At 38.2% G+C, this 16606-nt stretch overlaps 1 protein-coding gene across 1 annotated transcript; it reads left to right on the top strand.

Moving 5' to 3' along the window:
• The first annotated feature begins 6468 nt into the window (after positions 1-6468).
• Positions 6469-16306, top strand: BET1 (Bet1 golgi vesicular membrane trafficking protein). Its single transcript, XM_081147085.1, has 4 exons — positions 6469-6622; positions 10907-11031; positions 13376-13432; positions 15130-16306. Exons 1-4 carry the CDS (start codon positions 6604-6606, stop codon positions 15283-15285), a joined length of 357 nt encoding a protein of 118 aa, XP_081003211.1. The 5' UTR covers positions 6469-6603; the 3' UTR covers positions 15286-16306.
• The last annotated feature ends 300 nt before the right edge of the window (positions 16307-16606 follow it).

Genomic DNA, 16606 nt, shown 5'->3' with positions numbered 1-16606 from the left:
TAAACAGATATGAGGGAATGTAGACTGTCTCTCCGTGAGAGTCATAACTTCAGACTCACTCTCCACTCTAGGGGGGTCAGAGAACTCAGCATGCTTCGAAGAAGATCATCTTCCACCTTGGCTCCCGGGAGAAGATGGTCTTCAAACCCCAGCAAAGAAAATTCAATGAATTAAAATAAACAGGAGTGAAGGTACACGGCCAAACTCACCTGAGTTAAAAACACAAATCATTGTCCTTTCTAAGGAACCCTAACTTTTACGGCCAGTTTATGATAGTGATGAAGGCCCCAGTAATGTGAATGAGCACCATAGCCTTTACTTTTCTAAGCTATTCTATGAAATTTGTTTATGGCTCAGAACAGACTAGGAACTTTTTGTGCAAGTGCTCGAACCATACACAGGCTTTAACGTACTAATAAATAACATTTTCCGCCATCCTTGCAATCACTTCTTAGAGAACCTGCTCTGCCCACAGTTCCAGTTAGCATCAACCGATTGGACCGACTAAGGACAGACATCTTACTCACATTTGACCAGTTGGAATTTCTCTTCCAGAAGATTGCTACAGGAATCAGATTGGGGGATCAGAGAGACATGGGGCTACAGCTTTCATTTTGGGACAGTTATGGAAATCTTGTCTTCAGAGAGGAAAACAAAATAGGTGAGAGATGCAGAGAGGAGAAACTAATTTTGTTTAGAGGACAGAATTAGCTGCATTAGGGTTGTTCACAAAGAAGCCAGACTTAAATTTTGTGCAGTTGGATTCCATGATTTCCCCCTTGGAATTCCCTCCCTTCCTTCCTTCCTTCCTTCCTTCCTTCCTTCCTTCCTTCCTTCCTTCCTTCCTTCCTTCCTTCCTTCCTTCCTTCCTTCCTTCCTTCCTTCTTCCCCTTTCCTCTCTCCCTTTCTTTCTCCCTCCCTATCTATATCAAATTGTCTGCTCCAAAATGCAAAAAACTAAAATGCCCTGCAAATATATAATAACACTATCCCAATTTTACTCATTGCTAACTTTAGTGTTCATTAAAAAATTACCTTTTAAAGCAATTTGTAGGTTAGATACTCTGATTTCCAAAGTATTTCTGAGCATGAAGGATGATTAATTCATCATAGTCAATTACATGAGTTACTCTTAGCCTGAGTAACTTCATGTTAAAGTAAATTACAAAAACCCTTTGAAACTTTTATACATTTAAAATTTTTATTTAATACATTTTAATATTGGAACTAATATTGGATTTTACTATTTCGGGTTAATGCTTTTTGTGTTCTGTTTGAGAAATGCTTTCTATCCCAAAGATACATATCTTTTTTCTTAAAGTTTTATCTTATCTTTCATTTTAGATCTATAATGCATCTCAAATTAATTTTGTGTAAGGAAGAGGTAGGGGTAATTATTTTTTTATTATGTGACTATATATTGAATTAGTGCCATTGTACTACAAGTCTCACCTTTGCATAGTCAAGTGACAATATATATTGTACAAAGTTGAAAACTGTTGATATAGTTGCACCATAAAGCAAATCAAGAAGACGAAGTCGGTACAAATCAGTTACAGGAAAAGAATTACAGAACATCAGACTATCCCTCCTGGATTATGGATAGCAAACAACAATGATTCTTGGTACAAGAACTAAATCATTTCAATGCTCTCTCATGCTTTGAAGTTTTAAATTCAGTCTATAAAAATAAAAATAAAAAACAAATATTGAAGATATACAAATTTAATCATCTCAGGTGACTGTAGGATTATGGTTAATAACAGACAAGGGGACAAACTGGGTCTTTTGGGCTCTGGCTCCAGAGTACTTCTGTATCAGTAAACTAAGGCTGAGTTGAGACAACTTCAGCTGTGATATAGTCTTGGCCCAATTCTAGAAATCAAGGGTAATGAGATCATTGCATGCAATAGAATGGAAAAATTAGGGGAATGTTTCCTACACAAAAACTGATGGTGTATTTCAACCTTTGGACAACTTATTGAAATATTGTGTCTCTCATACTTGCATAACTAATCTGCACTAATGGGGAAAAACAATCAGTGAGTGGAGTAATAAAATAACATGCCTGTCAAAGTGTCTAATGATGCTGTGCAAATAAAACTAAGTTGTGCAGTTCACTTTTCCTTTTGTACTTCAAATGTATCAACATAATAATCCAATATACTTCTTGAATAATAAGTGCTATGGAAATAAAATGACTATCAACCCAACTAAATTAGTCTCAAATGATAGATAATGTAGAAACTTTTAAAACGTACAACACCAATATTTCCTAGGCAATGGAAACTAAACCTGTCATCTTTAATCTAAAATGATGTTTTAGAGTTGTCAAAGATGTCTCTAAAATTGAAATATTAAAAGGGCAACCTATGAAAAATGCTTGTTTTGAAATTTAGCTCTACTGTGGGTCCAGATAGTTGCGGGGGGGGGGGGGGTGGAATCAAAGCCACTGATTAACTGACATCAGGAAGGAATATTTTCCCAGAATGAGGTCTTAGGAACACATCAGAGTTGCTGGAAGAGGAAACATCTTGGAATGAAGCACAAGCAAAAGCCCCATGCCTGCAATCACACCCCGTCACTCAGGTTTGCTAGGATCATGACCATCTTGATGAAATGTTTTCTATTGCCTGTTCACACCAAGTCACAACGATTTCACTCATCTGTGGCCCATGAACCACTTACCGGTGACAGAAACCAACTTTGTGGGTGGCTTGGGAGAGCTGTGCAACTTACAACCGCTCTTCTTCCATCTTCCTCTCAGATTGGGACATACTACAAGTACTCTATTTTCTTGCTTCCCTGTAAACTTCACCGCTCAGTTATCTCACCTTGATCAGTCTCTCCTCATGGATATGCCTGTCCTCTGTATTCACTCACTCTCTCTTTTCCTCCACCAATGATGGCCCCATGACCTTGGAAAATTTCTCTCTGAAGACCAGGGCCAGGTTCATGGGTGTGCCACCTTGGCCCCTTGCTATAAGAGCTTCATACTTGGAACAATGATGTGTTGAAATCCTTAATTTTATCTTGAACTTGTGTTTTGTAAATGAAGCCTAATGGAACAATGGAGCATGCATATAAGCAGAGAAGACATGTGCAATATGCATGTTTATTGCCCCTTGCCGCCCCATTCTCAAGTAACATTTGCAATACCTCATGAGCACAGAATTCCAGTGGCCCCATGATGCGTGGGAACCTAGCAAAACTCAAAGTGAATGCAAGGCAAGTGTGTTAAGTCTGCGACTGAGGAAGTGTGGGTACTGGCAGCCCCCAAAGGCTACATGCTCTTCTTGAACCAGGACTTCTGCAGAAAGAAGAAAACATCCAAGGAATCCTATTACTGTATATTTTCTTCTTCATCTTATTTACTTGTTATATTGAAAATGATGACATAGAAGGAAAGGGAAAGACAGGGAAGCTTATAATTCCTTTTCTTTTCAGTCCCTTCTAACTCATCAGGTAGCTGAAATTCAAGTGTTTGTAGAATATCAAGATAAAGTGCATATCAAGACGTGGAATAAAGACAGTCCAGTGAGTTTTGTGGAGTCTTTCTACAAAATAAATATTCACGTATAACTATGCAATACAAACTGTGATTTTGATGATTTCACATATGAGCTAAATGATCTTATGTTTGCATTTAAAACCATGTCACTATATAATATAAGGATGAAGGATATAATTCATGATAATCATCTAAAATTTTATTTTTCTTTACTTAAAAGGACATGAAATCTCAAACAAAACACCATGACAAGTTGGGGGGAGGGGAGATTGTGACAAGAAAAGAAAAAAAGCTGTATTTGTTAGTGCCTTTACCTACACTTTTCTCCTGCTTTTGAATGAGAGGTCCTGAGTTTTCATTTTGCACTGGGTCCCACAATCATGCAGCTGGTTCTGCTGAAGACTTTTCAGTTGGAACTGTGTGCCTCGTTTTTACTAATTAAGGCTAAGAAGCATTATATCAGTGTTATAATATTCCTGAGTCATGGAAAGGGAAGATCAAATTGGTGGCTCTTTGAAAACTCCTTGAAAATTGTCTTTGAGTTCTCAGGAACTTTTAAGCAAGCAAAACTAATTCCTTCTCTAACAAGAAGAAAAAATATGTTTTTTTAATGCCTGTTTCTTCTTTAATGATATCACTTTATTTTAACATGAGGATAAAAATATATTGTTTTCCTCCTGGTTTTCACTGAAAATATATAGTTTTTCGGCTGTACTATGGGTTACACAGACTGATCGGCCGACAGGGGAGCCACAATATCCCTGCGTTTTCTGGGCGGGGTTGGGTAACTTACCACTATTTTATTCTCCAGCATAAATGTGTTTTAAGTGCAAAAATAACTCAGTTACAAATTAACTTTTGTTTCATAGCCTTTTTGTAAGTCAAGATTGATCTGATTTTAGTTTACATTTTCTTACAGTTCAAATATGATGCTTGATAGATTGAATTTGCTTCATGACTACAAAATTTGTTAATGTTTCCTTAGCCAGTTTTGAGAGCTTTGTGTGCGATTTTTTGGATTAGCCGTGAAATCTGGTCAGGAAGAGGCAGGACAAATGGTCAGCAAGCAAACAAATGGGGAAAAGGAAGTTTCATATTTTGTACCAAGATTCAGATCATTCCTACTCATATTCTTGCTTCTGTAATTACTACCATATTTGTTTTAAATCATTTTCAGTCATTAGTTTCCTAAAGACTCCCCCCAAATTAGATATTTTCTATGAAATTATCCTATGAGAATAGAGAACATGTTCTAAATGCTATTAACCTCCAAGAATTTTATTGGTCTTCTTCCATCAGTAAGAAGAGTTAGGAACTTTCATTTTAAGAGGCAAAGGAAAACAGAAAATAATAAAAGTGAAAAGAATTCCCTCTAGTTTCTATGTCCACTGTGACCACATTTAATAATTATTCTTCTGTGTATTAAGTTCATCACTTCTGAAAGCACAATCTTCTCAGATGAGATCATCCTCATTTGAGACTGGCAACAGTAGCAATGAACAGCTATTTGGATTTTTAGTTCACAAGCTCAACATAAACCAGCTTCGCCAGTCTTGAGGTATAGTCTTGATAATACTTTATTTTTTCTTTTAACTGTCTTGTATCCTTGTATCACCCTACCATGTAAAGAATGTAATTTATAAAGAGAATGAGTGCATATGTAATTTAAATAGCCTGTTTTGGTGACTTGACTTGAACGTTCAACTTTTAAAAATTATATTTATATAAAAAAAAAAGCCTTCCTTAAATAAGATGATTTTTGTGACCTGTTTTGATTATAGAACATGTGTACTTTTTGCAGAAGAAGAGCCTGTCACAGATTTTAAGGGGAAAGAAAAAGGAAGCTTTGCCTTCATTTCTCTCACTGACCCTTCGGTGTTTATTTGCACTAACTGTCCCTGATGCAGTCTCCCTTTAATTCCATTGTTTTTAGAGAAGAGTGGTTTATTTTATTTTTATGAAGACTGGTTTTCTCTCAAAACACTATTGGATTAAGCTTATTTCCCAGGTTAATAACTTTTATTAAAAACTGTTTCCGTGTGGATTTTACAAAAACAGCCTGCAGGCAGAGATCTACCTGCCCCTGCTGTCGTCAGTGCTCATACCGGGGACTCTGAGGGCAGGGATCAGAGGCTGGATTTGCAGAAATCTCCAGCATGCAGGTGGCCCCGCGCACACACCAGCGGCAACACTGCAGAGCCCCCAGCGTTGCTGAGCGTGCACGATCAGACCTGGGGGCTGGGCACGCACAAGCAAGGCGTTATTTCATTAATCCCCAGGATGATCCTGAGATACAGTGAAGTTCTAGGGTAGCCTCGAGGTCAGCAGCCTACTCGCCTGCAAGCTTTCAGAGCCTTACTGGAATGGGCACATTGCCACGTGCAAACAGCATTTCGGCATCCTCGGTGTACGTTTAAAGGGCAAAGGCGCTCAGGGGTCCTGGGGCCCCTTCACACCTAACACCGTGGTTCCTTCTAGAAATGCAGACGACCCAGCAACCAGGAGCCTCACTGGGTGGCCCGACGCAAAGCGTTCACCCTCTCCCTTCCCTTCTGCGGTCTCAGTTTCTCACGGGTGTGATCGGAAACTTGCATGAAGTTTTCCTCAACTTTCCCTGAACGGGCTTTGGAAGCGCAGCAAGGGAGAGGCGGAATCAGAACAGATAAGTCAGCCATCCTCTCAGGGGCTGGGAAGGGCCAATCTATTCGGTTAAACTCGGGGCGACAGCTGATGGCAATTTTTAGCGAGGGCGGGAGCCCAGCAGCAGAGAAACTTAGCCGGAGACCTGACACCCAGAGGCGCGCTGGGCGCTGCTCTGAAGTCCCGAGCCGCGTTCGCACCGCAGCCTGACTCGCTCCCTGCAGCTGGGCCAAACTACATTTCCCAGAATGCCGTTCGAGCCGCCTCGCCGGGCGCCGCCGGGCGCCTGGATGACGCCATAAGCCCGCGCGACGCTTAGACTCCACTGATGTCGTGGCGCTGTAGGGGCAGAAGTTGGTGTTTCGCCGGGTCCTGGTCCTGAAGCCGTGGTCCGGGCCACCCCTGAGCCCTTCCTACCCCTTCGCCCGCCTTCCCCTCCCCCTTCTGGCAGGATGAGGCGTGCAGGCCTGGGTAAGGAGAGGGCTTAGGTTCAAAATTCGGGGGGCCCCCGGAAGCGACCGTGCTGGGTGCTGGGACGCGGGGAAGTCGGCGGGCTTGTGTCCTGGAGCCTGGGCCAGAAAGCAGGCTGGACGGAGGGGCTTTGGAGGCGGCGCCAGGGGGAAACAGGCCGTCCGTCCCAGATCCCAGAGGTTTCCTTAAGTTTGGACGGTAGGTTTAGAGAGGGGAGTGGAGGACTCGGGGTGGAGTGTTCGGGTGTCAGCCCAGCAGCCAGGCCTCACGGTCAGTGACTGACAGCAGGGGTGCGAAAGGCGCTTGTTCCCCCAAGTGCCGCTCCAGCTTCTCCTTCTCCGCCGGCCCCGGGTGGTAGTTTCTTAAGAAGCGAAATCTGAACAGTGTTGCATGAGAAGCGCAGTAGCAATAGTAATAATCATGTTAGTCCGGTGACTGGGTTACAAAGGTAAGTGTACGTGTCACTGCTGTTAAAGTCCGAGACACGTCGGGGTCAGAGGCCGTTTTGCCCGAGCGCTTCTTACCTGAGCCTGTCCCTCTGCTGAGGCGGTGACGTGTGGCGCTGCGAGGGGCTTGGCGCCTGTGCTTGACCTTCTAGCATGGGAGGCCTTGCTCACCGGCCCGCAGGAATCGGTCAGGCGCAGGGGCTTTTACTGGGCCATCGTTATGTTATGCACAGCTGCTAAAACAGCATTTTCTGGTTCTGAAGTTCTCTATTAAGAGACGATTTAAAAAACAACAACAAACAGAACCCTGCTAAATCAGCATAGGGTATACCTGAGAAAAAGGTATGAAGTATCTGAAAAAAGATGTTATCTTTTTCAGTTGTTGTAAGATGGGGGGGAAAAAAAACTTTTTCAAAAGTGTCAGGTATTTAAAGTCAGTGAAAGTTGCCAGTAACTCTAGACTTGCACATTGATTAATACATTGTAGTATGAGAAACAGCTTGTGAAAAGTATAATTTTTATGAATACTCGGATCATAGAAAAAAAGTTAACTAGGTTAATCATAAAGAAAAAAATAACTAATTTTGAGCGAGTTTAGTTTTATATGCCTAAATGTAATTCTAATGCCAACAAACATTTATTGTGTACTTGAGTAAGCTCTAGGTATACACCCGTTTGTGGCCTTGTGTGTGCTCCCCAAAGCTTCCAATCTAGTTGGGGAGTAGGAACAGGTTCAAAGATACATTATAGTACAAGGTGGTAGTTATACATCCAAATGCCAGATAAATTCTACAGATAGTGAATATGTAGGGATTTCAGGGATAGAGTGCTGTGTACTTTGTGGAGACATAGGAACTTGAACTAGAGCTTGAAGATAGAGAGGAGGTAAGTTCTAGCTGGAAGGGTGACCCTCCCTCCCAGAGAAGTTGTATGACTAGAATTATGAATGGGATGTTGAAGGGATTATGATCAAGCCAGTTTGATTGAAGCAGGAGGCATGGAACCAGAACTACCATATTGTGGAGATCTATGAGTGCCAGGCCAAGGACCCTTTGGCCCCTTTGAATATATTGTTCAGCAGAGTGTCATGGAAAATTGCAGGAAAAGGACTTGACAAATGGTGATTCTCAGCCTGATTGCACATTAGAATCACCTGGAGAGCTTTCACCGCATTGCTACCTGGACACCCACCCCAGCTCAGACTAAGTAAGTTAGAATCTCTAGGATAGAGCCTTTTTCTTTTAAACTCCCCTGTAGTTGAGAGGAAAGGTGATGATGTAGGTGTCTTGCTCTCATCTACATTGGTATGATGTGAGGCGGGGTTTTTTTTAATCTTGATTTTTTTTTAAAAATTGTTTTAAAGTATCAAGGTATATTGACCTGGAATTTTAAACTTGGGATACACAGTGAATCTAATAGATATTCATGTGGAGAAGCTGCCACACTTCACATGGATTTAAATGATTTGCCTCAACTATCAATAGAAACTACCCAGAAAAAGTAGCATTTGTCTAAATGGACAGAGGCTGAGGATGGGCGACTTTTCACTCACTGGCTTTCCTACAACTTCCATAACAGTGATCCACACAAAAGGAGGGGCCAACTTTGGAATAGCAACTCCGAGAATTTTATTTGATATTTCTGGCTTTTATTATTGGGGGTGGGTGATAGTGTGAGGGAAGTTTAAAACTCTTTAATAGAAGAAATGTGCACGGAAAGATTGCTGGGTGATGAGAATTTTGTTTTCAGTAAATGGAACAATATAGAAGAGCTCTATAATGAAGGTAGGCAAAGAAAATAAAGCAAATAGCCATTAATTTAGAAGTGAATTCCTTGGTGAAGTTGTCAGGTGATTAAATTCAACCAGTAATTACTTATTGGGCAAATGTTCTACATTCAGAACCTTAGTCATAAAGGAAGAAGACATACACCTTTTCTTTAAGGATTTTGGTCCTTATTAAAGTGGCGTTTGTACAGAGTATCATTAGCTGATGGAGTGAGAATGCATTTTTAAATGGTTATTGTAATTGAATGGAGGACAGTACTATGCCTAGTCACTTGAGTTCTTTTATGATCGTGCATTTGGAGAGCTTTATGAGTAGTGTGTCAGCAGTTGAGGAAAAATCTGGGGAATGTAACTCTTTCTCTGGAACATACTTGTTTGACATTTTGTTGTGTTTTTTGTGTAGTAGTGGAGATTGTGTGTCTGCTGCATATAAAGTACTCAGTAGGTACAGGGGATATAGAATTATGAGATACTGTTTCTGCCCTCAAAGAAGCTTATGATTCTATTCTTGACAAAGGTAGGCACATTCAAAGTTGAATAACAGTGAATTCAGACTCTTAATTTATTTACAAGTTTTACTGAGTATGCCTTATTGTATGTGTGTGCATGCATTTGTGGGGGATATACAGCCATGAGTGAAACAAATTTAGTTTCTGCCCTTGGAGTGCGGTCTAGAGTGAGATATTAGTGTTTGGTATAGTCAGGGCTATAAGAACTCAAAGGAGGGGGCTTGCTTTTTAGAAAAAATGAGATTTGTGCTGTGCCTTGAAAGAGCTTCCTATTCATACCTCAACCATCCTTCAACTACCAGTGCTGACCACTGTTTCCTGTTCTTCCATCTACTCTTTGAGTTTACTAGATGCCTGATTTCTATATCACCCCTTTTCCCCATATTCTCAGACCCCTATTGAAACCACTTCAATTCCTGTCCAGTCTAGACCCCATAGTTCATATCTTTAACCACTCTTTTGGGAAGCAGTCTCAACTTCTTGGGGTTCTATCCTTCTGCAGCCCAACACTGTAAACCTCCAACTCTTGAGCAACCCAACTGTCCAGCTTCTCATGGGCTAACTCAGGCTAACGAGCTCTCACACATCCGAGAGGATTGAAACCACTGCTATATATTGCCTCAGCCAGGCTTGTTTTATCCCCTTAGTAACCCTGTGTAGTCCCAGTCAATTTCCTCCATTCTCTTTACTATTTTTCCCAAATGGTGGTCATTCTTCAGAGACAGCCTTTTCTTTTACTGAGGAAATTGGTGGTATCAGTTTTGTTTTGTTTTTTAATGTGGTTGAATAACACTCTAAACTCTGCTTTTCTCTCTCATTCCCTCAACACATTTATTTATGTATTCACTGCCCAAGGCTCACTCCACCTGTTTGATTGCCTGATGAATATCAAGTACTATATTAGGCAGTGGCAGGGACTGCATTCCTATATTCCCGATGCGTTCCCTAGATGATGAGCTCCAAAAGGTAGCACCTAGGAAGACAGTGGAGCTGACACACGGTAGTTTCTCAAAGGTGTGTTGAAGAACGAATGATCCCCTCTCAACTCTCAGCTATAGTCTTCATAAGTTACTCCAGCTCTCTTCTGTTTAAGAGAAAGAGATGCCAATAAAGGACCCTCCCTCTGCCATGAGCTCCCTCCTGCTATATTATCTTCTTTCTCCCTCACTCTTCATAGCCAGGCTTCCTCAATGGGGAGTCACTGTTAGACTTTCAGATCTTTTTCAAAATGTGTAGTTCTATGGAGCAGGAAATGTGCCCTGAATATCCTTGTATATCAGTACTTATTTTAGTGTGTTGTGGACAATCAGTAAGCAGTCGATAAATATGTATTGAAATGAATTGAATATTCTTTGCTTAAGAGAGGGCATGAAGGGATTGTTCCTTTCTCTATTTGGTTATTTTTACAATTTACTTGAAATGTGACTATTATTGACATACGTGGTCTGCAACGCCCTCCAGGGGTCTTTTTCGGTTCTTTCCTATCAAGGTTTCAAAAGTGGCTTGTTTTTGCTACAGTTATACTTGTGACTGGTTCTTGCAGGTGAAGGAGTACCTCCCGGCAACTATGGCAACTATGGCTATGCTAATAGTGGATATAGTGCCTGTGAAGAAGAAAATGACAGACTCACTGAAAGTCTGAGACACAAAGTAACTGCTATAAAATCTGTAAGTATGTAACATATTAAGTACTTTTAAATTTGTATATTTATATGCATATATTATATACTTATAAACTATATACTTTTATTGGCGTCATACTAAGGAATTTAGTTACCCAAGTAATGTTGTTCAGTAAGGGAGACTCAAAATTTAGAGATGATTTGAGTAGAAGGTTTGAAAATGTGGCCCATTAAAACATATGGTATGTTTGTTTATCTCTTTTAAACTTCAGCTGTTTTTTTTGTGGTTAAATCTAAAATACTGTGTGTTGTCTGTAGTAATGTCTCCAAGTAGTCCATCTTCCACCCCCAAGCAGCTCTTCTCCTGACCTTTTCTCTTTCTAGTCTCCTAAGCTACAAATCTTAGTCTTTCATGTTTCTACCTTTTACCTCACATCAGTCACCGAGTCTTATGTTCCTTTCTTTCTACTGTTTCTATTTCTGGTTTTCCATTTCTAACACTATCCCCTGGTTCTCTGTTGGGAAGGCCTTTTAACCTACCCCTTCCTAATTTTTTTACATGTTCTGGTCTGAGCTACACACTGTCACCATAGTCATCTCTTTAGAGTATTTTTTAAATTGCATCCTATACTCTCAGAAGACTTAAGATGTCCTCCCATGATGTAAGAAATAAAGTTCACACTCTGTAGGTTGATTGAATAAGTCCTTTAAAGGTTGTCCACAACTTCTCATTTGCATCTTCAGAACATGTATATGCTTCCTGCCAGACAAATTAGAGTACTCTCTGTCCTTTGCACACTGTCACTTTCCCACTCCCATATCTTTGATTAGACTGTCTATCCCTTTGCTTTAGGTGTCCTCTCCCTCCTTACACTGACTGAGCTCTTGCCATCTGAAAGGCTCCACTTCATTGCACCACTTACTTCCTCCAGGCTTTACCTGATTTTCTTATGAACATAAGACCATTTGTACCATTTCTATAGCCCTTATTGTATAGTGATCTGCATTGGACTTATTTGTATGTAAAAGAAATTTACCAGAATGTAGGATTTTCTGTCGTACTTATTTTTACATTCTACACAGCACCTAGTATAATTCCTTGTCAGTTGTATTGAATTAAATTTATTAAATAAAGGAATTTAAAAAAAGATGGTTTTAACAGTGTGTGTGATTGACTCTGCATTACAGTAAACATGCTATACACTTAAAGAGCATCAAGTAGAAGCTCATATTGCTAAAACTTAATTGCTTTTTCAGTAGTCTTGGAAATAAGAATTGTATTCGGCCTGAAATGAGTATTATTTTCAAAGTCATACTAAATCAAAAGGAGTTGATCTGTGAACTAAGCAATATTGTATAATGTTAATAATTTAGAAAATATAACATTGAGAGGGAATTAAGAATTAAATGATTTTTTTAAAAACTCCAATGTTGATAATTTAGGCTCCTTGTTAGAAGAAAGCTTTTTTCCCCTGGAAATTCCTTTCTGTGGCATGAATGACAATTATAGACAGTAGTTAGGTGATTTGGGCTATTGAGCTTTGTAGTTGCTTTATTACCTCATATTCTGATCTGTAGAATTCTAGCATGGCTTTGTGTCAATAATACCCCCATACACTGTTCACACAAAATAAGCTGAGAACAGTATTTGCTATGGTTTGCCAAGGTTTTTAGTAGTTGTGATTATATTTATTCAAATATCTTGGAAACAAAGGCTTTGATGAATTTGTCATATAAAGCAGTAAATGGGATTTGGTTTGAATAGCAGCTGTAATCACTTACAGATTTCTTTAGGCTGAGCCTCTTTTCTGTATAGCTTTAGAATGTGGATAAACTAACTTATAATTTTTTTTCTATTTGTTGTATTTTAAAGAAAAATACCTTTACAATCTAAAGAAATAATCAATTTAGGCATATATTCAAATGTCACATTTTAATAGGAAAATATTAAATGTTTGTATCTGAATTTGAATTGGTAGTACATATTTGTATATATCTTTGTATGTACTTATATATATACATATATATACTTGCATATAGCTTTAAAAACACAACGATAAATGCTGTTGCATGAATAATATAAAGAAAGAAAAAAAAAGCATGCAAGGATAGGAGAATCAGAGAGAAGTATGTACCAAAATCAAAAGATGGACTTGAAAATGAAGATGAAATCCAAATGAAGAACATGGGAGCAATATCCTTGCTGGGAAGGAGTAGAAACTCTAAATTTATTTTCCATTAATTTCAGTGAAAATGTACCAGAAGAGAGTAGATTTTCTATTTCTAGAATACAGCTTTATTTGAGAAAATGTATATATTTAAAATGGCATTATATTTACTTTGTAACACTTACTTTTATATGAGTAGTAATGTATATGCTTTTTTTATAGCTTTCCATTGAGATAGGCCATGAAGTTAAAACTCAAAATAAATTATTAGCTGAAATGGTAAGTGGGATTTTAACTTTAAAAAATTTGACCTAATATTCTTAAAGTTAGTATGTTAATCAGGAATAATACCGGTTTAACCTTTATCCATTTTGGAATAGATCTAGAGATCGCAATTCTTGGATTTTTATCCATTTATATCTAATTAATTTGGAATAACTACAAAGTTTATCTTTGCCATGTTTTTACATTTTTCATCTTCCCTAACACACATAAGGAGGGGAAAGAAATGGAAGGCAATGCACCTTTAGTCCTGTGTTTAGAAACACTGTTGAAGACTCAGGACAAATGACTATTTTGAGTGTTCTTAGAGATCTCAATGGATATAGACTACCAAGTAATCAAAAAGCACTTTACATCCAATCAACCAAATGCCTTCCACTTAATGTAAGGGTATTTCTTTTGCATGTTGCCCTAAGGATCACTTCTGAACAAATCAATAGGATTTGAACATAGTAACATTCAGAGCCCTCTATCTCTAGTCTAAACAATCCCAGCAATATACACCTTTTCTTCTTGGAGCCTCCTTCTATTCTTTAATCTTTATTTTGGATGTCAAACTTCTCCAGTTTCTCCCCATGCTTTTAAATTGCACTATCCAAACATGAATATGGCATTGAAAACAATGTTTCTTTGGAGGTTGCGCATTAGAATCATGTGGGGAACTTTCTGAAAATATTGATGCCTGGTTCTCACTCTGAATATACTGCTTCAGAATTTCAGGGAGAGGGACATAGGCATATGTATTTTGTGAAAAGCATCCCAAATGATTCTGATACATAACCCTGCTGAAGAACTATAGATGTATAAAGTACTTGAGCTACATAGCCAGAGCTATACAAAAGCTGTCATTATGCCGGGGCCTATAAATCTCAGCATATTGAGTTTTCTATGAAAATGCAGTATTTCTAATCCATACCTAGTCATCATAAGGACTTTTCCAGCTGTGTGTTTAATATGGTAGTTTTCCCCATCCATATTTGTAGGTTTTACTGTTTTACCACTTCTACATGGTATTCTCTTAACTTTTAATAGACTATTGTACTTCAAAGTCAGCTATTTAAATGCAAGGATCTTAAAAGTAAAGGTACATATAACTGCTAACCAACCATATTAAATTTTGGATGAATTGCTGTACTGGAAAGCATACTCATTTGACCTTGGAGAACATGCCCCAACAAAAAATGGTAAAAAAACCTCAACAACCATGCTTTTCCAGGAGCTACGAAGCTGGGGAGATCCCAGCCAGGCCAAGGTGTCCAATCTCATTGTCCTCCGAGCCCTTCGACCCTCTCCTGAAGGCCCTCAATAAAATGGCTTGATCTTCCTGCACCCAAAAGAAGTGGGGGGTAAAAACCTGTATGATAGTAGACAAACTATTTACCTTTATTGTTAATGTTTTTTAATCCACATAATTGGAATAAGACCTAAATAGTTTCAGATTTTTAAATACTCTGTGGCTGAAAGAAATGTTTATTGGATAATGAAGGAGCTTTTTATTCATTGAGAGAATTACTCAGTTTTGCATAGAGTAGTCAGGCTGATTATATGAGTTATAAACAGGCTCCTGAATTGATTAAACACTAAAAATATCATTAAAAATGTATTCTAATAACAATATATCCAATTACTTAAGTGTGCATATGTAGACTATTAGAATCTAAGCATTACATTTTGTTTTTCCTTTCTTCTCAAAGGATTCACAATTTGATTCTACAACTGGATTTCTAGGTAGAACTATGGAAAAACTGAGGATTTTATCCAGAGGGAGCCAAACAAAGCTGATGTGCTATATGATGCTGTTTTCATTCTTTGTCTTTTTTGTCATTTATTGGATTATTAAACTGAGGTGATGTAAGTAAGTGTGAGTTTGGAATTTGTTCCAACTTAAGTGGCTTGGGGTACCATTTTGGTAAAAAAATCAGCATCAGAACATTCCTAATTTTCACATACTATGGCTTTTTCCATGGAAGATTACTGAATTTTACTTGTTTTATAAATCACAGGTAATACAGTGCTCTTTGAATACTGTTTGTTAATGAATCATTTTTGCCCCTATTTTAAGGGGTATTGAGATGGCCAAAAGTTAGTCCAGCCCTAACAATTGTCTTTCTATTGTTTCCTGTCAGATTAAACAGCAGTATAGTATTCTGTCATTACCGTAAACGTAGGTTTCCATGCCACATGGAGAAACTTGGTGGGAGAATAATTGAATGGAGAGCCTGTCGCTGAGCTCTTGGGGTGGTGACCAAGATTGGGATGGAGTGATAAATATATTTTCCTGAGCAAACACCAACTCTAATGATGTAGTACCTTTCCTCCTTCAGTTGGTTAAATTAGATTTCTTTTTACCTACAATTTTTTCTAATAATTTTTGACTATATGACTCCTTTTCCCCCTTTGCCTAAGGACTTCATGCTTTAATAAAGCTTGTTATTTTGGCATATTTCTTGTAGGGTACAAAACAAATGTGAACTGGTATAATTGTTATTTTATATTAACTTTATACATACCATTGACTTGGCTTAAAATAGTTTTATGATTTTAGCTATTTAGGCCATTTGGTTATCATTTGTGACAGAATAATGTGAAGCTAAAGTAATTGCTAAGCTCTGAATGGAAATAACATGTTCAAGAAAATTAATTGCCTCTGCTTTATTATGTGCTCAAAATAGATGATTGAAAGTACTCAGCATTGAACTTGGGGTTAAGAGTATTGTTGCTTTAATCCAGTATATTTGTTTATAGAAAGCAAAATAAAGGTGGAATGTTGAGTAGAAAGAAATATAAAAATGTTCTTAAATATTCTGTATTGCTACCATTTTGGAATTTACTCATTTATAAACACTAAAAATAAATTTTTAATGAAATAGATTAATCATCTTTGTTGCTTCTTTATTTAATCCTCTTATATTTTTAAAAAGAACCTGAGAAATGTCCTGAAAACACAGATTCTGAGCAAAATCAGGAAAAGTTAACATATTTGTATTATTTCACAACTTGCTTCAAACGAATGATCTCATGACTGCAGTTTCAAAAATATTTAATTTTTAAATATTGTTAGTTATAAATCTATTATCATTGATATCACAATAGTTTTTGTTCATCCCTCATTATCTATCAATTCGGATCCTGTGTTTTCTGGTTGGATTTGTTGTCATTCGGGCCTCTGCT

The sequence above is a fragment of the Miniopterus schreibersii genome (genome assembly GCF_964146895.1).
Source record: "Miniopterus schreibersii genome assembly, chromosome: 9".
NCBI classification, from domain to species: domain Eukaryota; kingdom Metazoa; phylum Chordata; class Mammalia; order Chiroptera; family Miniopteridae; genus Miniopterus; species Miniopterus schreibersii.
This window is presented reverse-complemented; position numbering and strand designations above follow the sequence as displayed.

Excerpts from the sequence above, each read along its gene's own strand:
- BET1 (XM_081147085.1), top strand. Across the intron at positions 11,032-13,375 it reads AAGTAACTGCTATAAAATCT|CTTTCCATTGAGATAGGCCA; the intron begins GTAAGTATGTAA and ends CTTTTTTTATAG. Across the intron at positions 13,433-15,129 it reads ATAAATTATTAGCTGAAATG|GATTCACAATTTGATTCTAC; the intron begins GTAAGTGGGATT and ends TTCTTCTCAAAG.